This window comes from Podarcis cretensis (genome assembly GCF_951804945.1).
Source record: "Podarcis cretensis genome assembly, chromosome: 2".
NCBI classification, from domain to species: Eukaryota; Metazoa; Chordata; class Lepidosauria; order Squamata; family Lacertidae; genus Podarcis; species Podarcis cretensis.
Window position 1 is genome coordinate 15540313 of NC_137171.1, and position 16493 is coordinate 15556805.

Below are 16493 nucleotides of genomic sequence, written 5' to 3' on the forward strand. Positions count from 1 at the left end.
GCAGCGCGGCGGAGTTTATAATGCCTCTCCGACTGGGCGGCAGCGAGTGGGAGCGAGCCAGCGAGCGCGCAGCCAGCTGACAGTCCGCCGCGATGGGAGGCAAGAAAGTTTGCATCGTGGGCTCCGGCAACTGGTGCGTGGGCGGAGGGGGGGGGGGCGAGGCGGCGCTGCTACAGCTGCGGGGGAGGCGCTGCAAGTTAGGACACTCGCGGCTCAGGTTAGGACACTCAAGTTAGGACACTCGCGGCTCAGGTTAGGACCCTCGCGTTAGGACACTCAAGTTAGGACACTCGCGGCTCGCAAGCGCCGAGCCTCCTTTGCACGACGGCAGCGCGTCTTCGCTCGACCCTCTTGCATGCCAGCCCAGCCGAGCGGGGTCGTTTCTTTGCTTTTTTTCGGGGGACGGGGCTGAAAGCTGACTCCTGTTGCTCATTGTGATGTGTGGGGCTCTCGAGTTCTGGCCCCCCGCCCGGCCGCCCCGTCCAGTGCCGGCCAGGACTGAAGGTGGTAGCGAGAGGGGTGGGGGCTATTGCTTTGCCCTGTTTAGGGAAGCTTTTAATATTTAAGGTTGTATTGTTTTTAACACTTGATTGGAAGCCGCCCAGAGTGGCTGGGGAAACTCAGCCAGATGGGTGGGGTATATACAATAAATTATTATTATTATTATTATTATTAAAAAAAACACAAGTCGCTTAAAGCGAGCTCTGCCCTCGATCCCTCAGCAACTTGAACCATAGGAGCCAACACCTGGGGACCGAAGTCCCTTCAGGCCCCGCAATAAAATATTTGAGGGGACGCGCAACCCTCCCCCCCCCCCAGTTGATGAGCATTGGCATTCAAATAGTGTGCCGTCTTATGCGATCAGTTATGTGGGTTGGGGCTTACCTGGTCCCCCCACCCCAATATTTTATTCAAGTTGGCACCCCCAACGTGGGGCTCACTGAGATGAAGAGTCTCCTGCTGTGCCGTCTGAGCTATCCTAAGTTCGTTGCGCCCTTAACCTTCGGGTTAATAAATGGCAGTGGTAGGAACAGGTGCCAGCCAGATTCGCTTTCCCTCTGGTGAGACTTTCTGCCATGTCGTGGTTTGCTTGCCAGGGGGGCAGAGGGAGAGGGAAGGAGCCCCCTAGTGCTCGAGGAGAGAGCGCCCCTCACTTGAGTCTATTTCTGGAGCCTCTTGTGAGTATCACTCTCTCGAAAAGAAGCTCTGTGCGCTGCGAGACAATGCCTTCGTGGCTCTGCTTGTCCTGCAGCTGCTCTTATTATTATTATTATTACTACCATCCAGGATATGTCAGAGACTAGTCCCGGAACTGGCTTTCAATGCTAAAGCTTGACTGTGCAACATAGGAATACTTGCATGTATCTTTTGGAGCATGTGCAGAGTGCATATTTGGACATGCGCTGGAGGGTTACTACGGAGTGACCTCAGTGCATTTCCTCGACACATCAACAGCAAGGTGGGAAAGCTTCCAGCTTCAAGAGTTGGAACTCTATAAGCCAAGAGCAAGTCTCTCCATGGGCAACTCTGTTTGCATATGTAGGGTTTTAGTTATAATAAGCAATCTTGTTTAAATTCTTCTCTCTCCTAAGCACAAGTGAAAGCCTATAATGCTAATGTGAGAGATTTGTACCTGTTTGTGCATTTGGAGATGCATGTTTGTAGGCCAGACTTCGCCAACACAGTGTTCTTCCTAGGTTTTGGACTACAAATCCCATCATCTACAGCTTGATGGCTATGGCTGATGGGATTTGTAGTCCAAAACATCTGAATGGTCCTAGGTTGGCGAAGGTTGGTCTAGACTCTTGGTTTCTTACTATTATAATTTAGCTGACTGGCGTCTTTTGATATATAAACGGCTACATTACATGAACGGTGTGATAGTACACTGAAGAATTGCACACCTCCTTGGAAAGAGGGGGAGGAACCAAGTTTCTCTAAAGAGGCTTTTAAGCGTGCAATGCACATAGATTCAGGAAAGTACTAGTTCACATAAGTTGCTGCAAGAGGGTGTGGTGATAGCCAGAAGCTCAAAGGGGGGTTAGAGAAATCCATGGGGGAGCTATCCATGCCTATTAGTCATTAGGCAATATACCAGAAACTGGTGTGTTTGAGCAGTAAAGAGTTATTGCATTCACGACAAATTTAAAACACTTAATTGATGCTACAAAAAAAACCCCAGCATAAAATACGGTATAAAGCGTAAATAACAATAAAATAAAAAAATCAATTTAGGGGATTCGACTTTATGGGGTTCTTCTATCTCAATACTTTGGAAAGCAAATGCATAAAAAGAGTGATGCTGGATCATACCAAAGGCCTGTCCAGTCCAGCTTTGTGCTTCGTACTGTAGCCAAACACATACAGGGGAGCCAAGAGACCTCACCCCACTTTCGTTCCCCAGCAACCGCCATTCAGCGTCACATCACAGCCGTTATGGCTTTTGATCCTTTTTTAAAAGCTTCCAATTTGGTGGGCGTCACTAAATCTTCTGCTAGCGAATTCCATAGTCCCAATTATGCACTGCTTCCATTTCTATTTCTTCACAATTCCCCCCCCCCCCCATAATCCATATACAGTGGTACCTCAGGTTAAGTACTTAATTTGTTCCGGAGGTCCGTTCTTAACCTGAAACTGTTCTTAACCTGAAGCACCACTTTAGCTAATGGGGCCTCCTGCTGCCGCCGTGCCGCCAGAGCACGATTTCTGTTCTTATCCTGAAGCAAAGTTCTTAACCTCAAGCACTATTTCAGGGTTAGCGGAGTCTGTAACCTGAAGCGTATGTAACCCGAGGTACCACCGTATTCTGATCCCATCCCATCATGGTGCCTAGCTAGAATTTAAACAGAAGAATAAGGGGGATTCTTGGGACACGGGTGGCGCTGTGGGTTAAACCACAGAGCCTAGGACTTGCCGATCAGAAGGTCGGCGGTTCAAATCCCCACGACGGGGTGAGCTCCCGTTGCTTGGTCCCAGCTCCTGCCAACCTAGCAGTTCGAAAGCACCTCAAAGTGCAAGTAGATAAATAGGTACCACTCTGGCGGGAAGGTAAACGGCATTTCCGTGCGCTGCTCTGGTTTGCCAGAAGCGCCTTAGTCATGCTGCCACATGACTCGGAAGCTGTACGCCGGCTCCCTCAGCCAATAAAGCGAGATGAGCGCCACAACCCCAGAGTCGGTCACGACTGGACCTAATGCTCAGGGGTCCCTTTACCTTTAAAGCCCCATCACCACAGCACACTCTGTGATCTGAACTATCAAGCCAGCTGGGAACTTGAGGCCAACCCTCCCCAAGAACTTTGCCACTTTGGTAGCTGGTTTCCAAGGGGATTCTATTAACTTGGAGGCTGCCATTGGCTTGTGAGAGGAGGCAGCTAACAGTAGTAGGACTTCTGCAAGTTGGAAGGTGGATACTAACCTTGGCATCCCCAAGTATTTTTTTCTTTCTGCAACTGGGTGAACAGCAGCCTGCCGAATGCGTGCGTTACAAGCCTCCGTTGCAAACGTAATGACTTGAGCATTGCAAAGTTGTCTTTTGTGTGTTGTCCTTTGGGGGCCAGGGTTGGAAACGTTATGGAAGATTTGGAGGGGCACAAAGTTTCGTGAACAACAGTGACTGAGGTGTGTGAGACAGTTGGTGGCTGTAGCAGGGCCTTTCCTATAGCCTGGCAGTGCCATGTTAGAGAAGCCATAAGGAACTGGTTTGCAGGCGAAGCCTCTTTAATCGAGAGTGGATTTCATCCTCTTTATTCAGCTCATAGTGGTGAGGAGGAATGAAAGTTCCCCCAGAATGTCTGCTGTATATACATTATTTACACAATGGGCCCCACGTGATTGGCTAATTCTGGGATTCACTTGTAGGCCAATCAGGTTGCGGATTCACTTCCACCTGGAGCTGGATTGGTTGGCTCCTGTGGACCAATCAGACTGCTGTATTTTGGACCCTATTGTTCTAGGACCAATCAGACTGCTGCATTCTGGACCCTATTGTTCTAGGACCAATCAGACTGCTGCATTCTGAATCCTATTGTTCTAGGACCAATCAGACTGCTGCCTTTTGGATCCTATTCAACTCAGTACATAACACTGATGGTTGCACTTGGAGGTGGGTTGCTACTGATGGGTCAGCCGCAGTGGGGTTGACCCAGGACATCATCCATTTGGGCCACACCATTTGGGTTCCCGCCCTGTGGAACGCCCTCCCATCAGATGTCAAGAAATAAAGAACTACATTCGTATCTTGTTTCTTGAATGCCCTGGTACTCGTACGTTTTGGCTCCTGAACACCGCAAACCTGGAAGTATTCCAGTTTGCACACGTTTTTTGGAAGCCGAATATCCAACGCAGCTTCCGCTTGACTGCAAGAAGCTCCTGCAGCCAAGCGGAATCCGCATCTTGGTTTTTGAATGGTTTCGAGAGCCGAACCAACTCCCGGAATGGATTAAGTTCGAGAACCAAGGTATGACTGTCTCTGACTTTTAGAAGACATCTGAAGGCAACCCTGTTTAGGGAAATTTTTAATGTTTGATGTTTTATCGTGTTTTTAATATTCTGTTGAGAGCTGTCCAGAGTGGCTGAGGAAACCCAGACAGAGGGTGGGGTATAAATAATAAATAATTATTATTATTATTATTATTATTATTATTATTATTATTATATTATTATTATTATTATTTATTAGGGTTGTGATGAGGGTGAAGACACTCACTGGGTGATCAGTTGCAGGCTTGCTCCTGGGTGAGATGCTGGAAGGGGGGATGTGTGCTAACACAGAATCCAAGTGCGCAGTGGAAAATTGGGGAGCTGTGGCGAGAGCATGAATGCAGTTCATGAATTCATACTAAGTGTGTTTGGTGGGTGATTTTGTTGATTCATGCTGTTGGATGTACCATATTTGTCAGATCATTCTTTTGTATTTATATGCTCTTTGCTGCTTTGGGAGCCTTTGGGCAGTGTACAAATGAAATAACCTGCTAGAGAGATAGGACTTTGACTTTTGAAGGGTTGCATTCTTTCTCAGTCTTGCATACACTCTCTTTTGTTTCTTCTCTCCCCCTGCAGGGGTTCGGCCATTGCCAAGATTGTGGGCAGCAATGCAGCCAAGCTGGACAAGTTTGACACCACAGTCAACATGTGGGTGTTTGAGGAGGAAATTGGTGGCAAGAAACTCACGGAGATCATCAACACGCAGCACGAGAACGTCAAGTACTTGCCAGGCCACAAACTGCCCTCCAATGTGGTGAGTTCAGAAGCCGGGGGGGGGGGGAGGAGAGAGAGAAGGGAAGCAATGTGTGGGCAGCGTGGCAGCTGTATTCCAGGCTGGGGCCAATGTGTCACTTGCCTCTCTGTGCTTGCAAGTCAGCTTAGAGTCTTTCAAAGGGTCAAAAACAGCCTCAAGGTAACAATAACAATAACAATAACAATAACAATAACAATAACAATAACAATAACAATAACAATAACAATAACAATCAATAATAAAATTTATTATTTATACCCCGCCCATCTGGCTGGGTTTCCCCAGCCACTCTGGGTGGCTTCCAACCGAATATTAAAAACAATACAGCATCAGACATTAAAAACTTCCCTAAAGAGGGCCACCTTCAGTTTTAAAAGACACCCTCCCAGCAGATGTCAAGGCAATAAACAACTATTTTACTTTTAAAAAAGTAAAATAATTGTTTATTTCCTTGACAACTGCTGGGAGGGCGTTCCACAGGGCAGGCGCCACTGCCGAGAAGGCCCTCTGCCTGGTTCCCTGTAACCTCACTTCTCGCAGTGAGGGAACCACCAGAAGGCCCTCAGAGCTGGACCTCAGTGTCCGGGCTGAACGATGGGGGTGGAGACGCTCCTTCAGGTATACTGGACCAAGGCCGTTTAGGGATTTAAATTTTAAACACTTTGAATTGTGCTCAGAAACGTACTTGAGTGCCTGTTGCAGAAAATCCAAGAAGCATCAACCATGGGGATCCAGAAATGTAAGAAACCGAACAAAGCACATTTTCCCATCCTTTAATGGTATCTCAGTATTTGCCTTGAGTTGTGTTCAAACCCAAAATTTCAAGCACGTGCACCCCTAAGATTTCTGGGAACTGTAGTTTCCCCCCTCACATAGCTACACTTCTCAGAAACCTTAACAAATGACAGGATTCTTTGAGTAATTAAAGCAATGCACTTTAAATGTAATGTGTGCATGCATCTGTAAGCCCCGGCAGCAGAAAAGCTCCCCCCTTGATATTTGTCCTGAATTTGCATTTACGCTTACAAATTAGCATATGCACATAAATATATGCCATAGACTTGTGCCAAGAAACGTGTACCTAACAATGTATGTCCCTGACTGTGACAATGGGAAGTATTTGTCAATCTGCTGCAATACATGTATCTAGACTAGGCCAAGATAAATTATGGGATTCCCAATAGCTGAAGCTGGTCTCTTGTTGGGGGAGTGGAGTGGACTTAAGCTAAACTAACTCCCGTCAGTTTCAAGAGCAGAGGAAAGCAAATGTTCAAATATATCCTCTTTTAGAATTTGTGAGGACTTGAGACGCACTTAAGATTTGGCTGGAACACGCTGAATGTTGAGAATCTCGCTTATTCCCTCCCACATAACTCTGAACAAAGGACTCTTTTGTCGGAGCATTTCATGCTTTCTGACTTCTTGAAAACTTGCACCAACTTCATCACCTGAAAATGTACAGTGCGGGATACACATTGAAAGGTTATAGGGGGACAGGGCGAGGAAGAATCACATGTTAAATGTGGCCCAGAAATAATAATGGCAGAAGCAGTTGGTTTTAAAAGGGGCAACTTTCTGAAGTAACTGTTGGAGAAGCAGTTTGTCTTCTAATAGGCTGGCCAGTTTTTAACCTCCCTCTTGAGGATGAACAAGATGCAAATTAGGCTTCTTCCTATTGGAGGGGAGCTTGAGCAGGAGTAAGCATTCAAACAGGGGACACAGATGGCGCTGTGGTCTAAACCACAGAGCCTAGGGCTTGCCAATCAGAAGGTCGGCGGTTCGAATCCCTGTGACGGGGTGAGCTCCCATTGTTCGGTCCCAGCTCCTGCCCACCTAGCAGTTCAAAAGCATGTCAAGTGCAAGTAGATAAATAGGGACCACTAAGGCGGGAAGGTAAACAGCATTTCCATGCGCTGCTCTGGTTTGCCAGAAGCGGCTTAGTCATGCTGGCCACATGACCCGGAAGCTGTACGCTGGCTCCCTCGGCCAATAAAACGAGATGAGCGCCGCAACCCCAGAGTCAGTCACGACTGGACCTAATGGTCAGGGGTCCCTTTACCTTTAAGCATTCAAACAGGGGATGCAGGTGGCGCTGTAGTCTAAATCACAGAGCCTAGGGCTTGCCGATCAAAAGGTCGGTGGTTCAAATCCCTATGACAGGGTGAGCTCCCGTTGTTTGTTGCCAGCTCCTGCCCACCTAGCAGTTCGAAAGCATGTCAAGTGCAAGTAGATAAATAGGTACCACTCTGGCGGGAAGGTAAACGGCGTTTCCATGCACTGCTCTGGTTCCCCAGAAGCGGCTTAGTCATGCTGGCCACATGACCCGGAAGCTGTACGCCGGCTCCCTTGGCCAATAAAGCGAGATGAGCACCGCAACCCCAGAGTCGTCCGCGACTGGACCTTAGGTCCGCGACTGGACCTAAGGTCAGGGGTACCTTTACCTTTACCTAAGCATTCAAACATGAAATCCACAGTCAGCAGTGTGACTGGTCACTGTTTGGGGAGGACCTGTGTCTTTTGAGCTATCTCCAATTTTCCCTTTTGGTCTCCCGGTGCTAGCCAAAGCCAGATTCCCAATTGAATGAGACTCCATTCCTGTTTCATCAGCTTTCTACTGGGATACTTTAGCATATATGTCGTGTGCTTTACATAGTTACATGCTCCAAACCCTAGCCAGTGGTAGGAGGGAAATGGCATTGCTTTTAGGAAGTCAAACCCACTGCCATACTCTGCATGTAATTCAAAGAACAAATAGTTCTTGATTCTGACTGTGGGACTGATTTGTGGATTCGCTGATTCCAAATGTGCTGTTTCAGGAACACTTGAAATGCATCTAAAGGTATGGAACAGCTTCTGGAGAAGTTCTTAGCGAACAAACAAGGTGGCGAATAAAGGCACATCTCAGAGAGTTGCTTCTCCCATATATATCACCCCCCCAGACAAGTTAGATCTTCTGATGGAATCCTGCTGCTCCAAAACCATCTCATGTGCAGGGCCTTTTCAGTCATGGTTCTAAAGTAGATCTGAGAGATCTACACAGCCTCCTCTCTGCTGCCGTTTTTCTGCATGAGTTTTTATTTCTGATTGCCTTTGCTAACCATTGATTAAGTTCTGTTGACCAGCTACCACTGCTTTAGTTCATACCATTTTATTTTAGCTGTTTTGTTGTTTATATGGTTTTATTTTGTGTGTGTATCCTCCTGCTATTTTTGTGACCTTTGATTTTAATTTTGCTGTAAAAGCAAATCGTATAACCTTTTTGGGTGAGCTATGGTATACAGATTACTATCAACTGACAATGGATTATTTGTGTCAAGCCTGGAAGGGTCTTCAAGGCCCATGTAGTAATTTCCCTGGGCCTCCTTCCGCCTGTCAGACCCAGAGGAGCACAGCAGGGTTGGCTTGCGCCTCTTCCAGGAGAATGAAGATCAAGGAACAAGTTGCCTTGGCAACAAAAGTAATAAATAACCTTCTCTCTGCCTGCTAACATTTCCCAGTGCTAACAGAGTGTCAAAAAGCCCACTCAATAAAAACACATGCTGGGAGATGGCAGAGAGATTAGATGTTACACCAGGCAAGTCTTGTTCATTGAGCACAGGGTTCAAATGCCTTTTATGTTGTTTTTTAATAATATCTTCCCCATGCCCCCTCTCTCTCCAATACTTAGCGGGTGGCACTGTGGTCTAAATCACTGAGCCTCTTGGGCTTGCCGATCAGAAGAGCGGCAATTCGAATCCCTGCAATGGATGAGCTCCCGTTGCTCTGTCCCATCTCCTGCCAACCTAGTAGTTCGAAAGCACATCAGTGCAAGTAGATAAATAGGTACCGCTGCAGAGCGAAGGTAAAAGGCGTTTCTGTGCACTCTGGCTTTTGTCACAGAGTCCCATTGTGCCAGAAGCGATTTAGTCATGCTGGCCACATGACCCAGAAAGCTGTCTCTGGACAAACGCCAGCTCCCTCAGCTTGAAAAGCTAGATGAGCGCCGCAACCAGTCACCTTTGATTGGACTTAACCTTCCAGCGGTCCTTTAGTGTACACACACACGTATCTCTGCTTAAATCAGGTGTGAGGAGCTTTAGGTGCTCCAGATGTTGCTGAACTTCATCTCCCACCAGCCCCAGCAGTTGCCAATCTTCTTTGGTTAGGAACTTGCTCATTTTTCATTTAGGGGCTAACAAAACACGGGCCACAGTTGTTGCATACATAAATAATATTTCCTGACACCTGAGGATTTCAGTCTGAATTATCCTCAACAGAAAGGACTCTGGTTTCTCAGCCAAAGAAGGTCCCAACCAAAGAAGACTGGCAATTTAAGTTGCCAGAATATGCACAACTTGCAGACTTAACATATACAAGAAGAGAACAAGAAGAACATTTAGAGAAGATTGGAAAACGTTTGTTGAATGTATGGAAAATAATTGTGTACAGCTGAAAATGCTGGCAGCATTAAGATAAATTCAACAGTGTGAATAAGTTGATGCAATAATGGAATACTTAATGGTATAGTTTTTGTAAACTATGCAGGGATTTATGATATGGAACCATGGAAAGAGAAGGGAAGTCACTGATATCTTAAGGATGTAAAATGGGTATTTTAGATTGTAAAACAGAAAATTTTAATATATAGAGAGAGGACTCTGGGTTTTTTGGGAAAGTAATTTATGCAAACATTCAGCTTTCTTCAAAGGCATTTGGTTACCCTAGTGTAGAATTTCCTAGGATTTGTTGAGCATGTGTGTCTTATAAGAGCTGCAAACCTTTCTTCCACCACCATCACCCTTCCTTGCTCTCACTGATCCTACTCCCTTGAGCTGCCTAGACTTGTTGTTGATGCCTTTGTTTTCTCCAACCTGCCCCCAATTGCTGCAGGTGGCAGTGCCAGATGTGGTGAAGGCTTCAGCTGATGCAGACATCCTTATCTTTGTAGTGCCGCATCAATTTATTGGGAAGCTCTGTGACCAACTGAAAGGCCATATCAAGAAGGATGCGATTGGGGTCTCGCTCATCAAGGTGTGAGTTGGAACTAAGGGTTGGGCTGCTCCGAGCAGCTGCAAGGTGGGGCTGGCAGGAGATGCAACCATCCTAGGAACTAACTGGGGCGGGTTGCATGAGTTTGCTTAGATGAGCTGAGAGGCAATTGGGTGTGTGTTGTGTGAGAAGGATAAACACACACAGAACGGGCTCACGAAAAGCCTGTGGGAGAGTGGGGAACACCCGCATGGGACCCAATTCCCTATGGTTAATCAATGACTGTGATTTACTGAGACAGCATATAACAGATTATAGCATTGCAGCAAGCTTAGTCTTCCTTGTTGAGGCTCCTGGAAGTATTCTTTGACTCTTGTGGTATCTTCAAAGCTTCAGGCAAATACTAAGTTCTTGGACTGAGCACTTCTTATTTAATACTCTCATGCCGAAAGGAGGGATCAGCAGCCCTTGAGCCAATTTTACTGCTCCCAACACCCAAAATTACTGTAGAAGTTGTAGGCATATTGTATGCTACCTTTTCCCCAGACTGGGACGCAAAGCAGCTTATATAGATAAAATTTTTTGTTTAGTTGTCTTAGTTGTGTTTGTCTCTCCATGACCCCATGAACCAGAGCATGCCTTGGAAACTCTCACTTTCTTCTCAAAGCTGCTCCTTTTGTATGTCCAGGGAGTTTTCTTGACAAAATACTGGAGTGGTTTGCCAATTTGTTCTCCAGGTGGATCACATTTAGTCTAAACTCTTGGCTATGAACTGCCCGTCTTGGGTGGCCCTGCACGGCATAGCTCATAGCTTCTCTGAGTTATTCAAGCCCCTTCGCCACGACAAGGCAGTGATCCATGAAGGGGATAGATAAAATAGAAACAGCCAAAAACATAGGAAAAAACCTATCGTTAGAAAGCAATTAAACACACATATACACAAAAGATATATGATTTTAATTACAATAAAAACATCACAGCACCAAGAGTTTGGATTTGATATTCTGCTTTATCACTACCCTAAGGAGTCTCAAAGTGGCTAACAATCTCCTTTCCCTTCCTCCCCCACAACAAACACTCTGTGAGGTGAGTGAGGCTGAGAGATTCAGAGAAGTGTGACTAGCCCAAGGTCACCCAGCAGCTGCATGTGGAGGAGCGGGGAATCAAACCCGGTTCACCAGATTACAAGTCCACTGCTCTTAACCACACCACCACACTGGCTCTACCAGCCTTTTCCTTAAAACTAGTCAGTTCCCCAAAGCCTGTTGGAACAAGAAAGCCCAACAGCAAGGAGGGAGCCAGTCCATTTTCTCTAGGAAGGGTGTTGCAAAGTCTGGGAGCAGCCACCGCTAGCCACAACGTCTATTGTATGCTGTTGCATCTCTTTGGGGGATAAGGATGCTCTCAGAAGGACTACGGGCTACTTGAGGGATCTCAGCAAAGAGCTACCCCACTGACCACGTCATGTTCTGTTGAATCCCAGGGTGTGGATGAAGGACCCGATGGTCTGAAGCTGATATCGGACATCATCCGCGAGCAGCTTGGCATCGAAATGAGTGTGCTTATGGGGGCCAACATCGCCAACGAGGTGGCCGACGAGAAGTTCTGTGAGACCACCATTGGTAAATGAGTTTGAGCTTATTCCTATGACTAGCTGGGCGGTGAGAATCTCTCCAAGTGGGCTGCTCATGTCAAGGTCTTCTGTCCCTCCTTACCTTACCAGTGCCACCACTAGATGTCTTGGGCCTACTGAAGCTTGTGTCCAAGAGCAGCTCCACAATAGTACATTAGAGGCTTTGGTTCACCAAGTATAGACAAGGAATAGGGAACGTGTGGCACTTCAGACGCTGCAGACTACAACTCCCATCACCCCCTGGCCATCAGCCATGACAGCTGAGCCTGGTGGGAGCTGGGAGCTCAGCAACATTTGGAGGGCCACAAGTTCCCCATGTCTGGCATAGATGGTATGATTTTGCCACATCTCACCTTGGACACAAGGGACATTGTTTTAAACCCACTACAGCAGGTGAGGAAACCGGTGTGTCTCCTCTGCCCGAATTGCTCTCTACTCTTGCTGCCATTCAGCTTTCTCCCTTGCCTACAGTGGCCCATGGGGATCTAGGTATGACCCACAGCAAGTGGAAAGGACTTGGAAGGGAACACGGAGAGCCCTGGAGTCTCTCCCTTGCTGTATGTCAGATCTGTGTCATGTTAATAACACTGCAGGGGCTTCAGAAGGGTCTGAAAACGTTGTCTTTTTATATGAGCCTCCCAGCTGTGAGATTGTTTTATTCACTAGATTGTTCTGTTTTTTGCTGACTTACATTGTTCACCCGTTGTAGAGTGGTGGTGGTGAGTTTTTTAAACGTTGTAAGGAGCTTTGATTCAGTTTGCTTAAATATATCATATTGATTAGGTTAAAATACATCACACCACTTAAGGAATTAAGCAAGTTAACTACATATCCAGAGCAAAGGGTGTCCTTGAAACACCTGCATGCATATTCCTGAGGGGGTTAGGCTTGCTTGAGCTGTGGATCCAACACATGAATGTGGATGTTGAAGGAAGCACATTGGTTGTATTGGCTTCACACAACAGCGGCAGGGAAACACGGAAGAACCTTAGCAAGTGCAACCATGTAAAAGTGCAGAGCTGCTCTTGGCCATCGTTAGGGGTAACTGTAATGGCCCACTGCCCTGTTACTCTTGGTTGGATCCAGTAGGGGGAGCAGCACAAAGAGGATGATTCTTCTTCCTCTTTGGCGATCACTCATAGCCGAGTAAGATTGTCTTCCATGGGCAGCCAATTTTCAGAAGGACAGTCCACAGGGCATTAAAGGGCAGAGAGGATGTGGAGATACATCAACAGGAAAATTGGTCTTGGGCGCTTTATTATACTACATAAAGGAACATACAAAGCTCCAGGATAGAGTATTTGCCCCTCTAGCCCAGTATTGTCTACTCCCCATTGGCAGGGGCTGTCCAGGGGTCTCGAGCAAAGATGGATCTTTCCTGTCACCTGTTGTTGTTGTTTAGTCGTTTAGTCGTGTCCGACTCTTCGTGACCCCATGGACCAGAACACGCCAGGCACTCCTGTCTTCCACTGCCTCCCGCAGTTTGGTCAGACTCATGCTGGTAGCTTCGAAAATACTATCCAACCATCTCATCCTCTGTCGTCCCCTTCTCCTTGTGCCCTCCATCTTTCCCAACATCAGGGTCTTTTCCAGGGAGTCTTCTCTTCTCATGAGGTGGCCAAACTATTGGAGCCTCAGCTTCAGGATCTGTCCTTCCAGTGGGCACTCAGGGCTGATTTCCTTCAGAATGGAGAGGTTTGATCTTCTTTCAGTCCATGGGACTCTCAAGAGTCTCCTCCAGCACCATAATTCAAAAGCATCAATTCTTCGGCGATCACCTGTTAACCTGATCAATTTTAACTGGAGGTGGCAAGGACCGAATGCTATGCAATACATGTGGTCTTCTGCTGAGCTACAGTCTCTCCCTGCAGAGAAGAGGAAAGAAGAGTATCTGATTTGTTAATAAGTTCCAGGTTCTTCAGAGAGCAACTGGAACAAGCTCTATTCACCTCCAGACACCTTCAGTGCAGCCCCCTCCCCGGCCAGAGTTTCCCAGATTTGTCATATTATTTGTTAATTACGGTTACAAATGCCCCTTCTGTTGAGCCACTGCAGCATTATAAAGCATGGAACTCTTCTTTTGGATCCCCCCCCCTATACTTGAGCCTGAGAATTATACTTCTAATTTTGATAACCCTGGGGAAGGGAAAAATGAGAGATCCATTGGTTGCCATGGGGGTGGGGAGAGTGGAGGCATCATTCCATCTGGCAATCAGAAATGCTTCCACTGATGGAAGCATCAGAAGAGTGAGAAGTCCAATTCCTCCCTTGGGCTTTAGAGAGGCAAGGAGCAAGGCCGTTTCTACTTATGCCCATGTCTTACCTCTTTGCAGGCTGCAAGAACCTAGAGCACGGACAGATCCTGAAGGAGCTGATGCAGACGCCGTGTTTCCGAATCAGTGTGGTGCAAGAATCAGACACCGTAGAAATCTGCGGTGCCCTCAAGGTGTGGGAATAACCAGGCTACCAGCGGTTTGGCAACTTCCGCATGGGGTGTGGCTTGCTCCAAGGGAGGTCTCTGTTGGCACGATGGCATTGCACAGAAGAATGGGAGTCCTGTGGCCTTCCAGATGTTGTTGGGTTCCCAACTCCCGCAAGCCCCAGCCATCATGGTCAACTATCAGGTATCATGGGATCTGTAGTCCAGCAACATCTTGAGGGCCTCAGATTCCCCACACCTGGCCTAAAGCTTCTGTTGACCTCCCAAGTACATACGTACGTGCACACAGGGTCTGTACAACTCTAGATGGAAAGTTATGACTGTTTGGGAAGCCATGCTGCCTCACCAGGGAGCTGGAACAGGTGGGGGACTTGATGGGAGCTTCTCCAGTGGAATGAGCTTTACATTATATGCTTGCTGGAGGGAGGTGGTTTCTCCAGAACCCACCTCTGCTGCCATCCTTCCATGGGAGCCATCATTTGTAGCCCTGCTTAGAACACCAAAGGTTGGTCTATCTACTCCCTGCCTTAAATAGTTGCAAGGCTAGCACCGTCCGGAACCTTTTTGGTTATCAACCTATGTTCTTCTTCCTTAGAACATTGTGGCTGTTGGGGCTGGTTTCTGCGACGGGTTGGGCTTTGGAGACAACACCAAGGCAGCGGTAATCCGCCTGGGCCTGATGGAGATGATCGACTTTGCCAAAATCTTCTGCAAGGGCTCCGTCAGTTCTGCCACTTTCCTGGAGAGCTGTGGGGTCGCCGACCTCATCACCACCTGCTATGGGGGCCGTAACCGAAAAGTGGCAGAGGCTTTTGCCAAGACCGGCAAGGTAAGTAAGCATTTGCATAGGGCTCTTTTTAAGGTTGTCTAATATCTCTCAAGGAAAACTCTTACTGTAGTGCAGTAAGACAGTATTTCTCAAAGCTTTTAAAATCCTGCTTTATGCAGTGCTTAGAGTGCTTCAAACATCAGTAATTCAAAATTCTGTAAGGGAGGCCAGTATTATTTTTCTATATTCAATGCTTTTTTTTCCCGACACAAAAAGGTGCCAGAACACACCTCCCTCAAAAGACACACTCCAGAGCCCAAAGAGCATCTCTTCTCCTTGTGATCCATAAGCTTGTTGAGGGGATGCTCAGGTTGAAGTGAAGGGAGGCTTCTGTGCTTCAGCTAAGCACCTTAAAGCGCTCCCCACAAGCGCCTCTCTAGCTTGTGTGAGTTGCAGCAGCTTGGGGGCTTGCTCAGGTGAGGTGCAACTTTCCCACACGTCAGCTGTTAGGTGGGAGGCTGAAGAGCTTCAGCAAAGCCAAAGGAATGTGACCTGTTCTAGCCTGGCAAAGAGAGGGGACCATATTATGATGGTGGTGGTTTATTTATTGCTTTAATGCCTAAATAGTCTTCTAATCAGTTTGCAATGATAAGAAACCAATCACACACGCATTAAAATACAAACATCCGTCATTAAAATGTACAATGAAACAATCCTATTGAAAGGTACATGGGGAAATGGTTTTGGTAACCGAAGAGCTATTCGATTCCAGGCAGCTGCTATGAGAGCAACAGCCGCACAGTTCCCAGCCAATGGCTTCCAGGGGGTAATTCTAGCCAGAGTGCAGTGAAGGCTCCTATCCTTGTGTGGTGTAGTGGTTAAGAGCGGTAGTCTCATAATCTGGTGAACCGGGTTCGCGTCTCCGCTCCTCCACATGCAGCTGCTGGGTGACCTTGGGCTAGTCACACTTCTCTGAAGTCTCTCAGCCCCACTCACCTCACAGAGTGTTTGTTGTGGGGGAGGAAGGGAAAGGAGAATGTTAGCCGCTTTGAGACTCCTTAAAGGGAGTGAAAGGCGGGATATCAAATCCAAACTCCTCTTCTTCTTCTTCTTGTCTTCAAATTCGAGTTGTGCATTAAAGAGAGAGAGAGGAAAAACCTGCTGGGTTTGCACAAAATATCCACATCCCTTGCCAAGGACATTTGACTTCAATCTTTGTTGCAATGCTTGTTTTGATGTCAACACCGGGTATTTCACAAAATTTGGGAAGCAGCAGCAATCGAGATCTGCAGGATGACTGCAGGGAAGGAAAGGTGGACTAGCAAAGCTTGACACCAGGGCAGGCCTGATGGTGCAAACATCTAAGAGGCAACATCTAAGAGGCAAGCTGCAGGATTCCTTGCAGTGGATGCCGGGAAGCTACTGGCATATTGTGTGTAGAGGAG

The 16493-nt window shown here is 47.2% G+C and overlaps 1 protein-coding gene and 1 long non-coding RNA gene across 2 annotated transcripts in view; one reads left to right on the top strand and one right to left on the bottom strand.

Annotated features, from left to right (window-relative positions):
* Positions 1–16493, top strand: part of GPD1 (glycerol-3-phosphate dehydrogenase 1) — a 19440-nt gene continuing 2947 nt past the window's right edge. Inside the window, exons 1-6 of the mRNA XM_079966407.1 lie at positions 1–133; positions 5061–5238; positions 10108–10248; positions 11690–11828; positions 14173–14285; positions 14875–15108. Of these exons, the coding sequence (XP_079822533.1) occupies positions 93–133; positions 5061–5238; positions 10108–10248; positions 11690–11828; positions 14173–14285; positions 14875–15108 (846 nt within the window). The 5' untranslated portion in view covers positions 1–92. The remainder of the gene's footprint in view (positions 134–5060; positions 5239–10107; positions 10249–11689; positions 11829–14172; positions 14286–14874; positions 15109–16493) is intronic.
* Positions 13080–16493, bottom strand: part of LOC307210509 — a 15047-nt gene continuing 11633 nt past the window's right edge. Inside the window, exon 2 of the long non-coding RNA XR_013836041.1 lies at positions 13080–13704. This is a non-coding gene — a long non-coding RNA (uncharacterized lncRNA). The remainder of the gene's footprint in view (positions 13705–16493) is intronic.